This window comes from Cucumis sativus, chromosome 1 (genome assembly GCF_000004075.3).
Source record: "Cucumis sativus cultivar 9930 chromosome 1, Cucumber_9930_V3, whole genome shotgun sequence".
In the NCBI taxonomy this organism is placed as follows: domain Eukaryota; kingdom Viridiplantae; phylum Streptophyta; class Magnoliopsida; order Cucurbitales; family Cucurbitaceae; genus Cucumis; species Cucumis sativus.
The window spans coordinates 10,434,084-10,448,955 of NC_026655.2; the positions used below are offsets into that span (position 1 = coordinate 10,434,084).

Sequence of the window (14,872 nt, forward strand, 5' to 3'; positions counted from 1 at the left end):
CTAATTACTCAATGATGAACTAACTACAATTATTAAGAAATAGATTGATGTTATATTAATCATAATTATCTTGATAGTTTTATTGCTTCAATTCTTTATAGTTTATGTAAAAATTACTACGAGTATATGTGTATATATATAAACTAATTTATTAAATTAAAATAAAAGTAAATTAAATTAAAATTACTACGAGTAATTCAATAGTTTTATCGCTTCAATTCCTTATAGTTTTTTTTCCAAAACTTTCTTTTGGAAAATTTTAAAAATAGTAAATTTTACAAAATATTTACAATATATAGTAAATTTTATGACTGATAGTCATTGATATTGATATGTAATGGTGATAGAAGACTATCAATTATAAAATCTAAAATTTTGCTATAACTTGTAAATTCAAAAGTTCACGTGAGAAAATAACAAAAAAAAGAGTTTCAAAATTGTAAAAGTAGAAATTCAATTTTATAAATAGAAAATATTAATTAGCAAAAGACAGAAATACCCTACGAGCCTTACAATACTAATCAGTCAAAGACGAAAACGACTGTTAACCGTAAATCTAACTAATCTGTAAATATAGAAAAAAAATTTAAAAAAAAACTAATGATAAATTGTTTCAGTTTAGCTCATTGTTAAAAGTTTTTATTTAAAATTTTCTCATTCTACGAATATAAACAAATTTAGTTATTTTTATTTAACATATAGCAAATTGTAGTTTTGTTGTGATGTGATTTGATCTCTAGAATTTGGTTCTCTAACTCTCTCTCGATTGAATATTTATGTTTGATTTGAGAAAGCGGAGTGAGGAGTTAAGGAGTCTTCTAGCTGAATTCTCTCTACACCTTCTAGAGTAAAAAAATTTCAACATTCACAAATGAGAATAACTCATTTATTTATAAAGTTTTCTGGTGGGTTTTATGGGCTTGAACTTAGTTGGTTCATTGACCCGATCACATGAATTTGAATCATATTTAACCTTTGAACTCAATTAAACTTTTTTTTTTGGTGTAAAAATACATTGTAACTAAAAAAATTTAATATGTTAAAATTTTTGGTTTGTTTCTTCCATAATCTTCCAATCACTTTACAAGAAATTACGCTATGCCTAAAACACAAAAAAAGATAAATACATTAAAACAAATTTGCGTTAATGATGATTAGAACTCACTATGTGCTTTTTATTCAAAGAATTATTTTAATAAACTAATGTATATATTCATACGATCTTAACCACGACTTTTTAAATATTGTTTCATCTCAATCAACAATCATAAAAAATACTACCATGAAAATAAAAAGATAAATACTTAAAAGATAATTGCTATTACTTGAGGGAATGTCTTCAAAATATATTCTTCCCTGCCAACTTTGAATCTTAGAAATCTCTAGAGGGATATGATAAGATGTCAAAAAAGAAAGAAAAAAAATATATAATGTTGTATAAATCTTGATTTCATAACCAATCTTGTAATTTTTATTAATTTGTCGATGTCGATTTGCTTTGAAGAGATGAGTGTGATGAGATTCTTTTGAGCAAACTAAAAAATACCATAAAAGATAATCAATTGAGAGTATGAACACATTGAGATTTTTTGAAGTGACATTTTTTTAAAATAGCAAAATAAATTAAAATATTTACAGGTTATAACAAAACTTTGGATTATATAATTGATAATCTTCTATCATTATAGCATAACAATGACTATGAGTGATGAAATTTGTTATAGGTCGTAAATATTTTGTAAAATTTGTTATATTTTAAAATTATCTAGATAAGTATGTAAAAGAGATATGGTATTAGAGAGAAAAGATTGTTTTTAAAAAGAAAGAAAAAAGATGGAGTAAAATAGTTGGAATCCTCTGTAAGGGTATTTTAGATTTAGATAGCAAAATTTCGAAACTTTGGTAAAGGTAGGAGAAGTGAAAGAAAATGAAGTTTTGTGAAAGGAAGAAGGAAGAAGGCATCCTACGGAAAGAAAGTTCAAAAATGCAATGGATGGAACCACTTTTTTTTATCCATATTGAATTAAATTGTTGTCTTTGCTTTTTGAAATATGGATGTACCAAACATGTACATCACTACATCTATACTTATTACAAACATTTAAATAATCAACCTACCTCACCAGCAATTCAAAATTTTTTAAGATTGTTTATATTTGGTATAAGATCTTGAACCAAATAACACTATGAAAAAAATAATACAAGATTTTTGATTGATTAAAAACAAATATCATAATTTAGAAAAATATAAAAGAAAAATTGCTGAAAAAGAAAAGAAAGATGATGGAAAGGAAAAGAAAATTTGGAGGAGAAGAAAAAAAAGAAGATGGAAAGGAAGGGAAACCCTAAAATATTTGAAAAAAGTGACCGACTTCACGTGCTTTTCGATTTTGTTACAGGGACCGTAAATAATTTGGTGTTTTTTTTTTATATTTATGAAAAATAATCTTTTATATTTTCAGTAACCATTAATTACAAAATATATCGTCATTGATGAATGCTTTCCGTTTCATTCTTTCTTGTTTTATTAGTTAACAAATATGCTATGTATACCTAAATATGTTTGGGTGGTTAATGATAAATTTTGCAATTTTTTCTAGCATTATTATTATATAATATATGACATATATTTGTAAAATGACTAAATATACATGGATATATATATATATCACTTACCATGTATATTTATATCGTAATAGAAATTAGACTAGAATTATAATATAAGGTATACATTACACACGTTTCTCAAAAGACATAAAAGAACAGATAAAATATTTACACTTTATAGAACAATTTTGAAAACGAAAAAAAGTCCAAAGGCCCACAATGGAAAAGACCAAAAATATTCCAGTCTCAACACGCAATTGATCGACCACACGTGAACGTAAGTAATCTTCTTCTAAACGATTGTGTACCACAGTCTAAACAAATTATCTACGATTGTTTAGGTTATGATGATATATGATCCTATGGTTCTATTTAAAGATGGTAAGAAGGATTCAATTTAATCGATCGTGGTGACCATGCTAAAAGATCATATTGACAATGGTAACGATCGTTTAGATCATATCCACGTAATTGTGTAGTTCTTTTTAAATGATGGTAAAAAGGCTTCAAATCTAACCGATCATGTTGACTATGGTAAGTCATTGTTTAAATCATATCCACACGATCGTGTATTTCTTTTTAAACGATGGAAAAATGACTTCAAATCTAAATGATCGTGTTGACCTTGCTAAACACAATCGTGTCTACTATGGTAAGTGATTGTTTAGATCATACCAACACAATTGTATATTTCTTTTTAAATGATGAAAATAAGGTTTCAAATTTAAACGATTATGTTCAACATGACAAACGATTGTGTTAACAATGGTAAATGGTCGTTTGGATCATGTCGTAATAATCCAAATGATATTTAAACGATTTTGATATTCTCGAATATGAGGAAGATGAAATAGCTTCCAAAGAATCTTTGTTGAAAACGATGAAGAATAAAATAGGAGATTTAAACAGAAGAATAAATCATTTTAAAATATAAGAAAGAAAATCTGGAAGAAAAGATGAACAAATCGTAAAGAAAAAGAAAGAAAAGTGACGAATCATCCGAAATATTCAATGACAAATCTGAAAATTATGAAAATATTGTATCGGGTTCATGGGCTTTTGCTTTTCGTTACAAGGATCATAAATGTTTATGTGTTTTGTTATATTTATGAAAATTAACCTATATTATATAACAACATTGAATCTGTAATTGCTCTAAATATATATAAAATCAACATGAAGCTTTTGCAAAAAAAAAATTATGATAATAGAACCCATGTCACACCATATTTTAAATTTGCAAAAGTGGTAAATATCACTAATAGTCATGTGATATTACTAATTTTGTCATATTTACAATATTTTAAAAAACTTGATGCCATGAGCTTTTTTAAAAAATATTTTTGTTATTTGATGCAATTTTCCTATTAACTTTTCGTATAGATTTGAAATAAATATATGATATTCGTTAATACACAAATGATTATTGTTTTCTTTTAATTTTATAAGTATATTCTACATATCCTTACATTAACAGTGAAAAAGTTTTCTCAACAAATATCATGAACATATATGATTATATTAAGATAGATTATATTACATATTACTTTAGATGATTTAATAAACCAAGGATCAGAGAAGAAGCTTTGAAAGTTTCATCAATTAATCATTGATCTTCAAAATACGCCATAAGTAAGATATATCAATCATCACTTGATTACTTCAAATATTTATGTGCACAAGAACACACAAGAAACAAAGGTTAGAAGCTTTGGAGATTTTAAAACTAAGATTCTATCATTTTCTAAATTTTCCTCCTCTCATTCTTTGTTGATCAAATCTTTCAAACTTGATGCTACTCTTTGTTTTGAATGAATCATAAGAAATACAACAATAGTTTCTTAGTCTTCATAATTATGGTCTCATTCTCAACAAATACTTCATATAGCTTCTCTCCCTCAATAACTACTTCACATTTTGATTCTCTCTTCCATACTTTGATGGTCATCCTCATTTTTTTCAACAATATCATCACAATTATATTGGAATCTTCTTTATGGATTGTGGCACATTGTCTTGATCATCTTGAATTGCTTGGTTGTCTTTCATTAATGGACAATCTTGTTAATACCTTGTCTCCCAAGATTTTTTTTCTTCCTAGCTTTCGTGAATTCAACCGAATTGACCTTTGTAATCAATGGATTCGCTCAACTCAACAAAACTTTCTCGAACATACTTCCAAAAATTATCATCGCTATTATTGGTTAGACGATAATATCTTCTTTTATAAACATAGCGTAGGATTTTAATTTTAATATCTCAAAATTTCATCAAATATTTAGTATTTCGATAAGAATTATGAAAGAATATGTTTCATATAGTCTAGAATGTGAAAAGTCACAAAATCTCGAAGTTATTTTAAAATATATATATATAGATAGATGCATAAGAAAATTTTCTCCTTTCAAACTTTTTTTCTACTCACATTTTTTTAAAAAAAAAAAAAATCAAGCAGGTATGTTAAAAAATGAAGGAACAAAAAGAAAACGACGAGTCACGACAAAAATGGATAGTTGAAATTCGAAAGAAGAAAGGATATAATATGTTTTGAACCAAAGGTCTGACACCCTTTGAAAAAAATGACTAATTCAATCATGTTTGAGAACTCCTATTATTCAACGTGAAACCCCACAACATTAATCTAAATAACTCGTATATATGGTAAGCAAGTCTAAGAAAACTAAATAGATTTGGTTTGAAATATTTACGGATGATAAAAGAAAAAATGGACTTGTTGTTGACTCCAAATTTTCAAACTAATCTAAACAATCTAAAAGATCTAAAACATGCATTTTAAACGCAAGAAGGCAAAGAAAAGCATAAAACTTTAGAGAATAAACTCTAAGGATACGTTTGGATCGCACATATTGTTTTCGTATGACTATGAATATTAAATATTTGGAATTCAAATGTATGAATTCTTAATTGTCTTCCATACGTAGGATAATTGTTGTGTACAAATTAAGTGCATGTATTTATTTTACATGTTTTGGTATTAGGATTTAAATGTTTTGTATAATATACTTATTATCATGTTAACCAAAATTTAAAGATTAATTGCATCTGATCTACCGTTTGTTTAAAAAATAAAAGTTTTAGCCATTCATTTTTTACTTAACTTTTTGAGAAATTATTAGAGATAGTAAAAAATAATAATACTCATATTTATAAAGTAAAGAAAAATAAAAGTATTAACACGTTTATAAAGATATCGATCAATTTTGTTATATTTTGTAAATGATTTTAATATTTTGTTATACTTTTCTCTCTCTTTTTTTATTTTTACTTATTATTGATTTGTTTTATAAAAGAACCTAAAAATTATATTATAAAACCAAATATAGACCTGATCATATATTTTCTTATACAATTATATCAATAGAAAAATATTGTTATTACATTATTATTACTTTGGATTGAGGTAACATCCAACGAAGAAAAAATGATTTGTAAAAAAGAAATGAGCAAGTCTATAATCCAATGTTATCTAAACAGAAATAAATGAAATAAAGCAGGAAAAAGAGAGGAATATTTTCAAAGTATAACAAAACGGTAAAATATTTATACGATATAAAACAATTTCAAAAATGGAAAAGGTTGCACAAGCTTACAATAAAAAATACAAAATACAAAAGATGTTCGGCAATTAATTGACATCCAACACCTAATATATTTAAAAAATGATCATTTAGATTTAATTCTTTCTTGCACGATCTTAACCAAATATAAACGATTAGGTAGTCAAATCTAAAAAAATCTAATCTAATTAACGATTGGATACCCAAATCTAAAAAAAAAACTAATCTAAACGTTTGGGTACCAAAATCTAAACTATTTTTTTTTATAGTTTATATTTGAAAGTTTTGATTTTGATCGCACTACTAAATCTAAACGATTTTCTTAAAAGATTATTTGTCTACCCAAATCAAACTATTTTTTTTCAACATATTTTGTATTTGGAAGAACTAAATAACCGTTTGAAAAAAAATAGATTTTTTATCTTTGTACACGATCTTAAACCAAATAACATTTTTAAAAAAATAAAAGAAAAATTGTAGAAGACGATATCTACTAGGTGGCCTCAATTTGAGTAATATTAAAGTTTTCTCCCACAAAAATCGCTCGGAGATGCCCCACACTCGGTTTTTATTTTTCTCCCAATACTTTTCTTCTAATGGTTTAGTTGTGTTTCTTTGATCTTGTGGAACCTATTTAGACCGATGATAGTCGGCGGATAAATGTGGAAACCCATCTATATTGCGCCATGTACGACACAGAAAGAAAGCATGAACGAGCCCCACACGACCCCTAGGCCCTGGGCTTTCTTTCTGTGTCGTAAAGGGTGCAATATAGAGGGGTTTCCACACTTATCCGCCGACTATCATTGGTCTAAATAGGTTCGACAAGATCAAAGAAACACAACTAAACCATTGGAAGAAAAGTATTGGAGAAAAAAAACAATGAAATGAAAAAAAAATCGCAGAATATGAAAAAAAGAAAGACGATGAAAAGGAATGATAGCCCTAAAATATTTTTTAAAAATAGTCAGTTTCATGTGTTTTTTTATTTTGTTACCTGTGCCGTAAATATTTGACCGATTCGTTATATTTATAAAAATTAACAAAAAAAAAAAAAATGGAGTTGGAGGTTGGAAGAAATTTTATTTGTACTCTAGAATGAGAAAGAAGGCATGAGAAATGCAAGTTGTGGGAAAGGAAGAAGGAAGAAGCCCCATTCTCGATTTTTCCTCTTTCTCCCCTACTAATAAATTTTCCATGTGAAAATGTTACATCCTACACATAGTTTAAATAATGCTATGGATGGATACTTTTTTTAAAAAATTATTATTATTATTATTATTCTTACCTTTTCTTTTATATTTTTAATTTTAATGTTCATGTACCTAATTACATGGATAATTATTACATAATTAAACATCTTAACAATCAACCTACTTCATCACCAATATTTCATAAATAGTAGCCCAAACTTGAACCATATTTCTTAATTACATTTCTCTACCTTTTTTACACAATTTTTATAACCTTAATTGTACTACATTTTCTCTCTTATTTAATTTTCCTAATATTTTATAATAACAATATTAATATTTTATTATTCATAGAGTTTTATATTTTTGTTAATCATTAGTTACAAAATATATCATCATCAATAAGTAATCTCCATTTAATTATTTCTTGTTTTATTCATTAACAATTAAATATGTTATTATATCCCTAAATATGTTGTGGTGGTTAATGATGAATTTTTGCAATTTGCTCTTGCATTATTACTAGAAATACATTTATTTGCATTGAATGTGAAAGATTTCTCTTTTACTTTTGATAATATATATATATATTTATAAATAAACAATATGATATTAAATTAAGCAACAACAATTTTAAATACAACACAACACACTTCAATCTAATAAGATGGACAAACTATTTATACAAAGTTTTTATCTTTTAATGAATTTTTTTTGTTATAAAGTGTAAATAGTTTTATATTTTTTTTATTATTCTTAAATAAAATAATAGTTTCTTAAATTATATAGATATTTTTTATTACAATAAGACTCGTAGAAATAGAGATAGAGAATTGAAGTTTGATAGGAATTAATGGCAATCAAGGTCAATTATCGCTGTGATGATCCCACTTTAGGTTTCCAACTTGTGTATTTAAGTTATATTCATTAACAAAAAAAAATATATATATATGATTTAGAACATTAAGTTTGGAACATATGATATTATTTGTTCTCTTTGGATAAGACTGTCTATCAATGAACTAAATATTTTAATTGATATTTTGAAAGTTACTAATGTACTTCTGTCAATAGTATTGATAACTAGTAATAGAAGTCTATCAGTTTCTATCATTGATAGAATTCAAGTTTTTGCTATAACTTATAAGTATTTTAATTTATTTTGCTACTTTTAAAAATGTCTCTAACCCTAATATATTACCGTAAATTTGGAGGTTTAGTGAAAAACATGCAAATATGAAAGATAATTGTAATGGATTAGAGGTAACCCTAAATTTCTTACATTCTTTATTGTTTGCAAAAAAAAATTTGTAAAGTTACTTAAAATGTCATCGATATGCAATATGTTTTTTCTATTTGTTCACAATTTTTATGAGTATATACAAACTAATTTTTTTTTAAAAAAAAATCCATGAATGGTACTTTTATAATAGAAAAATATTGTATAGTTTGTCGATTTTTTATACCTACGATCAACTTCTTAATGCATTAATATTGTAGGTTAATTAATTAAATTTAAATTTGGGTTTGTACAATTTATGAATTTTTTTTTTCCATAGTTTCTATTGTACATTTATCTTGTAAGTGTGATCCTACCATTTTTCAGATTTCAGAGATATGCTTTAACATACTATTGTTAAGAAGACAACTGTTGAAGATTAACCTAACAAATCGTATCCATTTCTAGGATTTTCGTTGTTTCGACTTCTATAATCAGGCCCTCCGATGGGATGGTCACTGTAGAATAACAGGTAGACGAAACATAAAAATCTCACAATGTAATCTTGCCACGCCTAGTCTGCAACCTTTTTATGCGACTAAGGAAATACGTGACTGTCTAGAATAAATCTGCAAAAATGATTAAGTGATAAAATCTTTTATGGTTAAAGTATACGTTTTTGCGATTAAGTGGGTAGTTCATGAAAGAAGTTGTGCGATAAGAAGAGAAATTTTTTTTCGTGTAAGTTAAGAAGTAAAAGTTGGTTAGTTTATGTGGAAGGTTTCTTATAGTAAAAATATAATCACGCGATAAGGTTATTTGCTATAAATGATTAAGTGGTTGAAGTTATTCGTGGTTTGGGTTAGGCGAGAAGCAAAGTCTAGCGATGAAAATGTCAAATCTAATTTGACAGAGGTTAATGTATAAGATTAAGGATTTAAGCATGGCTAGGTTGAATATTAAATTTACACGTGTGAAGTTTTAAGTCGGAGCTGGCGAACTAAGAAGAGTTTATGCATGACTAAGTGAGTTTAAAGACTATAAATAAGAGGATTTTGGTAACTAAGGAGGGGATGATGAGAGTTTTGTTGAAATGCTGAAGTGCTAGTGGTTTAGCCATGCGAGAAGATGCTTGCAAAAAGAATGACTTTTTTAGTAAAGTTTGGTGAGTGACTTTCTTAAATGTGTTTATGTTAAAATCTTTCTTGTGATTTTCTTTTACTATTTTGAAAGATATAATGTTAAAGGTTGACTTGATAATTACGATTTCAATACTATGAAATGATTTTCAAACCATTAGTTGATTCCTTTAGATCATGCTAACTTTTATGTGGACATAAAGAGTCAAGGCCACCATGGGGTGTACGGACTACATGGTGATAAGAAGTTGACTTATGTGTTGAAAGAAGCGTATAAAGCTTAGCGGCCAATGTGGTCATCACAGTGAGCTAACTATTATATGCACATAAGGAGTAAAGATAGCCATGTAGAATACAATTACATGGTGGTAAGAGGCTGACCAATGTGGTTGTGTTAGTAGCCTAAGCAATAATAAATGAATCAGAAAATTTTTCAGAAGATGATGATGATGTGGTCATCACAGTAATCTATGTGTGGAAATGATTCATGTTTTTTACTATGGAATGTTAAAGACTAATGTGTGTTTTATGTTTTATGAATGAGGTGTTAAAGTTTGACTACTGAAAAATATTTAACGCATTGTATGCCTAAAAGGTTTTTAAAAACTATCACTCACTAAGTATTTGACTTACGTGTTTAGTTTTTCCTCCCTACGTGATCAAACTTTGAAGCCAAGTTAAGGAAGTTAGGTTAAGCTGCTACGCGTTAAGTAGAGCAAGCAAGGTGTTAACTGTTGAGAAGCAAAGCAAGACGTTCTAAATTTTACTTCATAGTTTATGTAATTAAGAAAGTGTGGAATAAGTGTAGTTGGATCGCATGATTTAAAATTAATAAAATGAAGTTATTGTTTTATGTGGCGTTTGAAATTATATATTCTGATATAGCTTAATGATTAAGTTAAGTGGTGTTAAAATTACTTGAGGTGTCGTAGGCGATCAAACTAAGTTCAAGGACTTAGGTTGAGCATTCATGCGTTTCATCTTGAGGTGTCAAAATTGCTCAAGTCGTGTTGCATACCGCATCGCGAGGTTTGGGACAAGTGCAGGGGAGGCGTGACAAATAGATTTTTTTAAAGAAAATATTGGTATTATATACTAATATCTTGAATTTGAGGATTATATTTACAACTATCCAAAATCTAAATAATTTGAAAAACACCTTTACAAAATAATAATGGTAATAATAAATAATGAAATTGGAAATTTTTTTAAAATAGCAAAATAAATTAACTATGGTATCCATATGATATTTTGGTATGTTGTAAACATTTGGTGCTATCTTTTACAATTTCCCTAGTTGAAAAATCACGGGGAATTGACAAAAATAGGCCAAAAATGGGGTAGAAATAGAGTTTTAGGATTGATTGTAGAAAAGTTGAGATTTAGGATAAATTGGAGGTGAAATGACGAAAATACCCTCTTTTATTTTCCTTCCTCTTTTCTTCTTTTTCCTTTTCTTCAACCCGAAGACAGAAGGCCGTTCAAAAGAAAAACGTAAACTCGCATTTGAACTCTCCCGCGTCTGCAGTTACCCTCTTCAACTCTCTCCCGCCTCCGGTGAACGTTTTTCTCTTCCGTCCATTTCTTCTCCACTTCCATCCATTTCTTCTTCACGACTCTCCGCTATATTTTCCGATTTCAACTTGTTCACCGAACGTCTCCATTTCTTCTGCACGGGTCTCCATTTCGACTTCATCTCCGGCGGACGCTTCTCCACTTCCATCCATTTCGATTTCAGGTTTGTTTTCACCGGACCTCTCCATTTCTTATCCACTCCTCTACATTGGCAGTGCCGTATCCATCATCTTTGAAGTCAAGTGAGTAATAAAATCTCAGTTTTTTTTTTAGAGTTAGTCTGTTGTAGCTTATTTATTATTACAGTATTCCATCTTGTTTGTTTAAGTTGTCTGTTAAGATGTGAGTTTTTTGTTTTTGGCACATTTTGGAGAAGAAATGCATGTCATATGCACACAGACATAGAGAACCGTGGGAGCCATTCTGTTTTTAGGAAGAAAAACCATTTCCTTTGCAATGTACTGTAATAATAGAAAAACCATACCTTGGAGTTTAGAACTTGAATTCGAACATATATTTGGTATCCCATATAAACTCTGCAAAGTTACCAGTACAATAGATATGTGCTAAACATGCATTCTAAATATTGTATTCTAAAGACATTATCATAAGCTGCATTGTTGAAAGACCATTTCCTTTGCCTTGAAGTTTTCCATCATCTCTCACCTATCAGCACCTATCTCTCACCTTCCAAAATTTTGAGTAGAAGTCCCAATATAAGAGTGTTAACTTCCTAAACCGTTTAGAATGCATGTTTAGCTAGTCTACTAGGTGTTAAGGCTATAGGGTTAGCAATTGTATTAGACTTAGCAACTTTGCCTTGAAGTTTTCCATCATCTCTCACCTATCAGCACCTATCTCTCACCTTCCAAAATTTTGAGTAGAAGTCCCAATATAAGAGTGTAAACTTCCTAAACCGTTTAGAATGCATGTTTAGCTAGTCTACTAGGTGTTAAGGCTATAGGGTTAGCAATTGTATTAGACTTAGCAACTTTGCCTTGAAGTTTTCCATCATCTCTCACCTATCAGCACCTATCTCTCACCTTCCAAAATTTTGAGTAGAAGTCCCAATATAAGAGTGTAAACTTCCTAAACGGTTTAGAATGCATGTTTAGCTAGTCTACTAGGTGTTAAGGCTATAGGGTTAGCAATTGTATTAGACTTAGCAACTTTGCCTTGAAGTTTTCCATCATCTCTCACCTATCAGCACCTATCTCTCACCTTCCAAAATTTTGAGTAGAAGTCCCAATATAAGAGTGTAAACTTCCTAAACGGTTTAGAATGCATGTTTAGCTAGTCTACTAGGTGTTAAGGCTATAGGGTTAGCAATTGTATTAGACTTAGCAACTTTGCCTTGAAGTTTTCCATCATCTCTCACCTATCAGCACCTATCTCTCACCTTCCAAAATTTTGAGTAGAAGTCCCAATATAAGAGTGTTAACTTCCTAAACCGTTTAGAATGCATGTTTAGCTAGTCTTCTAGGTGTTAAGGCTATAGGGTTAGCAATTGTATTAGACTTAGCAACTTTGCCTTGAAGTTTTCCATCATCTCTCACCTATCAGCACCTATCTCTCACCTTCCAAAATTTTGAGTAGAAGTCCCAATATAAGAGTGTAAACTTCCTAAACGGTTTAGAATGCATGTTTAGCTAGTCTACTAGGTGTTAAGGCTATAGGGTTAGCAATTGTATTAGACTTAGCAACTTTGCCTTGAAGTTTTCCATCATCTCTCACCTATCAGCACCTATCTCTCACCTTCCAAAATTTTGAGTAGAAGTCCCAATATAAGAGTGTAAACTTCCTAAACGGTTTAGAATGCATGTTTAGCTAGTCTACTAGGTGTTAAGGCTATAGGGTTAGCAATTGTATTAGACTTAGCAACTTTGGGGTGATGGGGTGAAACATGTTGAACGTCAAAAGCAGGTTAGGAATCAAAGTTCTGTAGTGGGGTGAAAATCATCCTTACTAATGCTTTATCCTTAGTAATGCATTTTGACCTTCCATAGGGTGTCGAAGCAAACCGCACGGAGGATGACACAATGGATGAGTTGGATAAGAAGGTTCATATTCATTCGGAGGAGCCAGTAGACGTCGTTGACGATTTGAACGAGGAAATTGGAGTAAAAAGTCTTACTTATTTTGATTCAGACGTCATGGAAATAGAACCATTATCCACTGAACGACCACATGTTCGGCCCGCACGTAGCAAGCGTGCAAGTGTATACTTGTCAACCCCCTTCACAGCTTTAGATAAACGGACTACAAAATCAATCACCACCACCTCTCAGTCTCAACCATCCGTCTATGATCCTATGCACAAAATACCTGACGCCCATTTAGATCGACTCAGAGCTTGGATCACAGACAAGCGTACGAAAGATGAGGTGCGTGAAACTTTTCACGGGAAAAAATCGAAGGAGTTTTTCAGAGACTTGTTCATGTGTCGTCGGTGGTTGGCGGATGAGGTTAGAACTTTTCTCATTATTTCTTATTTACAGTTTTAGAGCACTTAGTACCTTCAAGAAGTTGGTTTGATCGCATAACCGAATTAAATGCTTTATTTTGTTTCTATTAGCATTTGGATGCACTGTTTCTTCTCATTCGCTTCAACATTAAGACAGCCATGATACCTACTGCTCAAAACTTCACAACTGTAGACACACTATTCATGGTTTGTACTCGCAACCATACTTTATGTACTGAGTTTGCTTTTGATATTTGTCTTATTGTCTCATTGTATACATGCATGTGTGTTTTTTTTCCTTCCAGCGACTATTAGTTGCGAAGTGGCCTGAATACCAAGAATGTATTAAAGAGAATCGACCATTTCACTGGAAGGAGGAGTATCGGTTGGTTGACTATGTTGTCGGATCAAAACAAGACTGTCAAGATCCTTGGGTGAATGTTGATTACATTTACTCTCCATTCAATATCCATGGCAATCATTGGATTCTATTATGCTTGGACTTGGTACGTTGTCAAGTTAAGGTATGGGATTCGCTTCCGTCGCTGACGAGTGCCGAAGATATGAGAAGCATATTAGAGCCAATTCAAGAGATGGTGCCAAATTTGCTCGATGCTACTGGATTCTTTGTTAGGAGAGGCGGATCATCAACACACAAGGAACCTTGGCCACTTGTCATTGTCGACTCCATTCCACTTCAACGCAACAATAGTGATTGTGGTGTATTTACAATTAAGTATTTCGAATATGAAGCTTCTGGTTTAGATGTAGCTACATTATGTCAAGAAAACATGTCATATTTTAGAAAACAATTGGCATTTCAATTATGGACCAACAATCCCATGTATTGACTTTCAGTTTCAACTTTTGAAGGAATTGTATATGTTCCAAACTATGTACATAAATAGTTTTATATAATGGAATGAAGACCATTTTTGTTTTTTGGTATGCAATTTTTATTTCATTATCTTGGAAAATTGTAAAGTGTGCAGAACTTTTATATAATGTACAACAATGCAGGAGTGAAAAATTGTAAAGTGTGCAGAACTTTTATATAGACATTCTTGATGTGTTACCGGTGGTGGAGCAGAGGTTTA

General features: G+C 29.8%; 1 protein-coding gene across 1 annotated transcript; it reads left to right on the forward strand.

Moving 5' to 3' along the window:
- Positions 1-13,205: 13,205 nt before the first annotated feature.
- On the forward strand, positions 13,206-14,728 carry LOC116402715. Its single transcript, XM_031882632.1, has 4 exons — positions 13,206-13,234; positions 13,318-13,776; positions 13,887-13,982; positions 14,081-14,728. The coding sequence occupies exons 2-4, from the start codon at positions 13,351-13,353 to the stop codon at positions 14,624-14,626; spliced, it is 1,068 nt and encodes a 355-aa protein (XP_031738492.1). The 5' UTR covers positions 13,206-13,234; positions 13,318-13,350; the 3' UTR covers positions 14,627-14,728.
- The last annotated feature ends 144 nt before the right edge of the window (positions 14,729-14,872 follow it).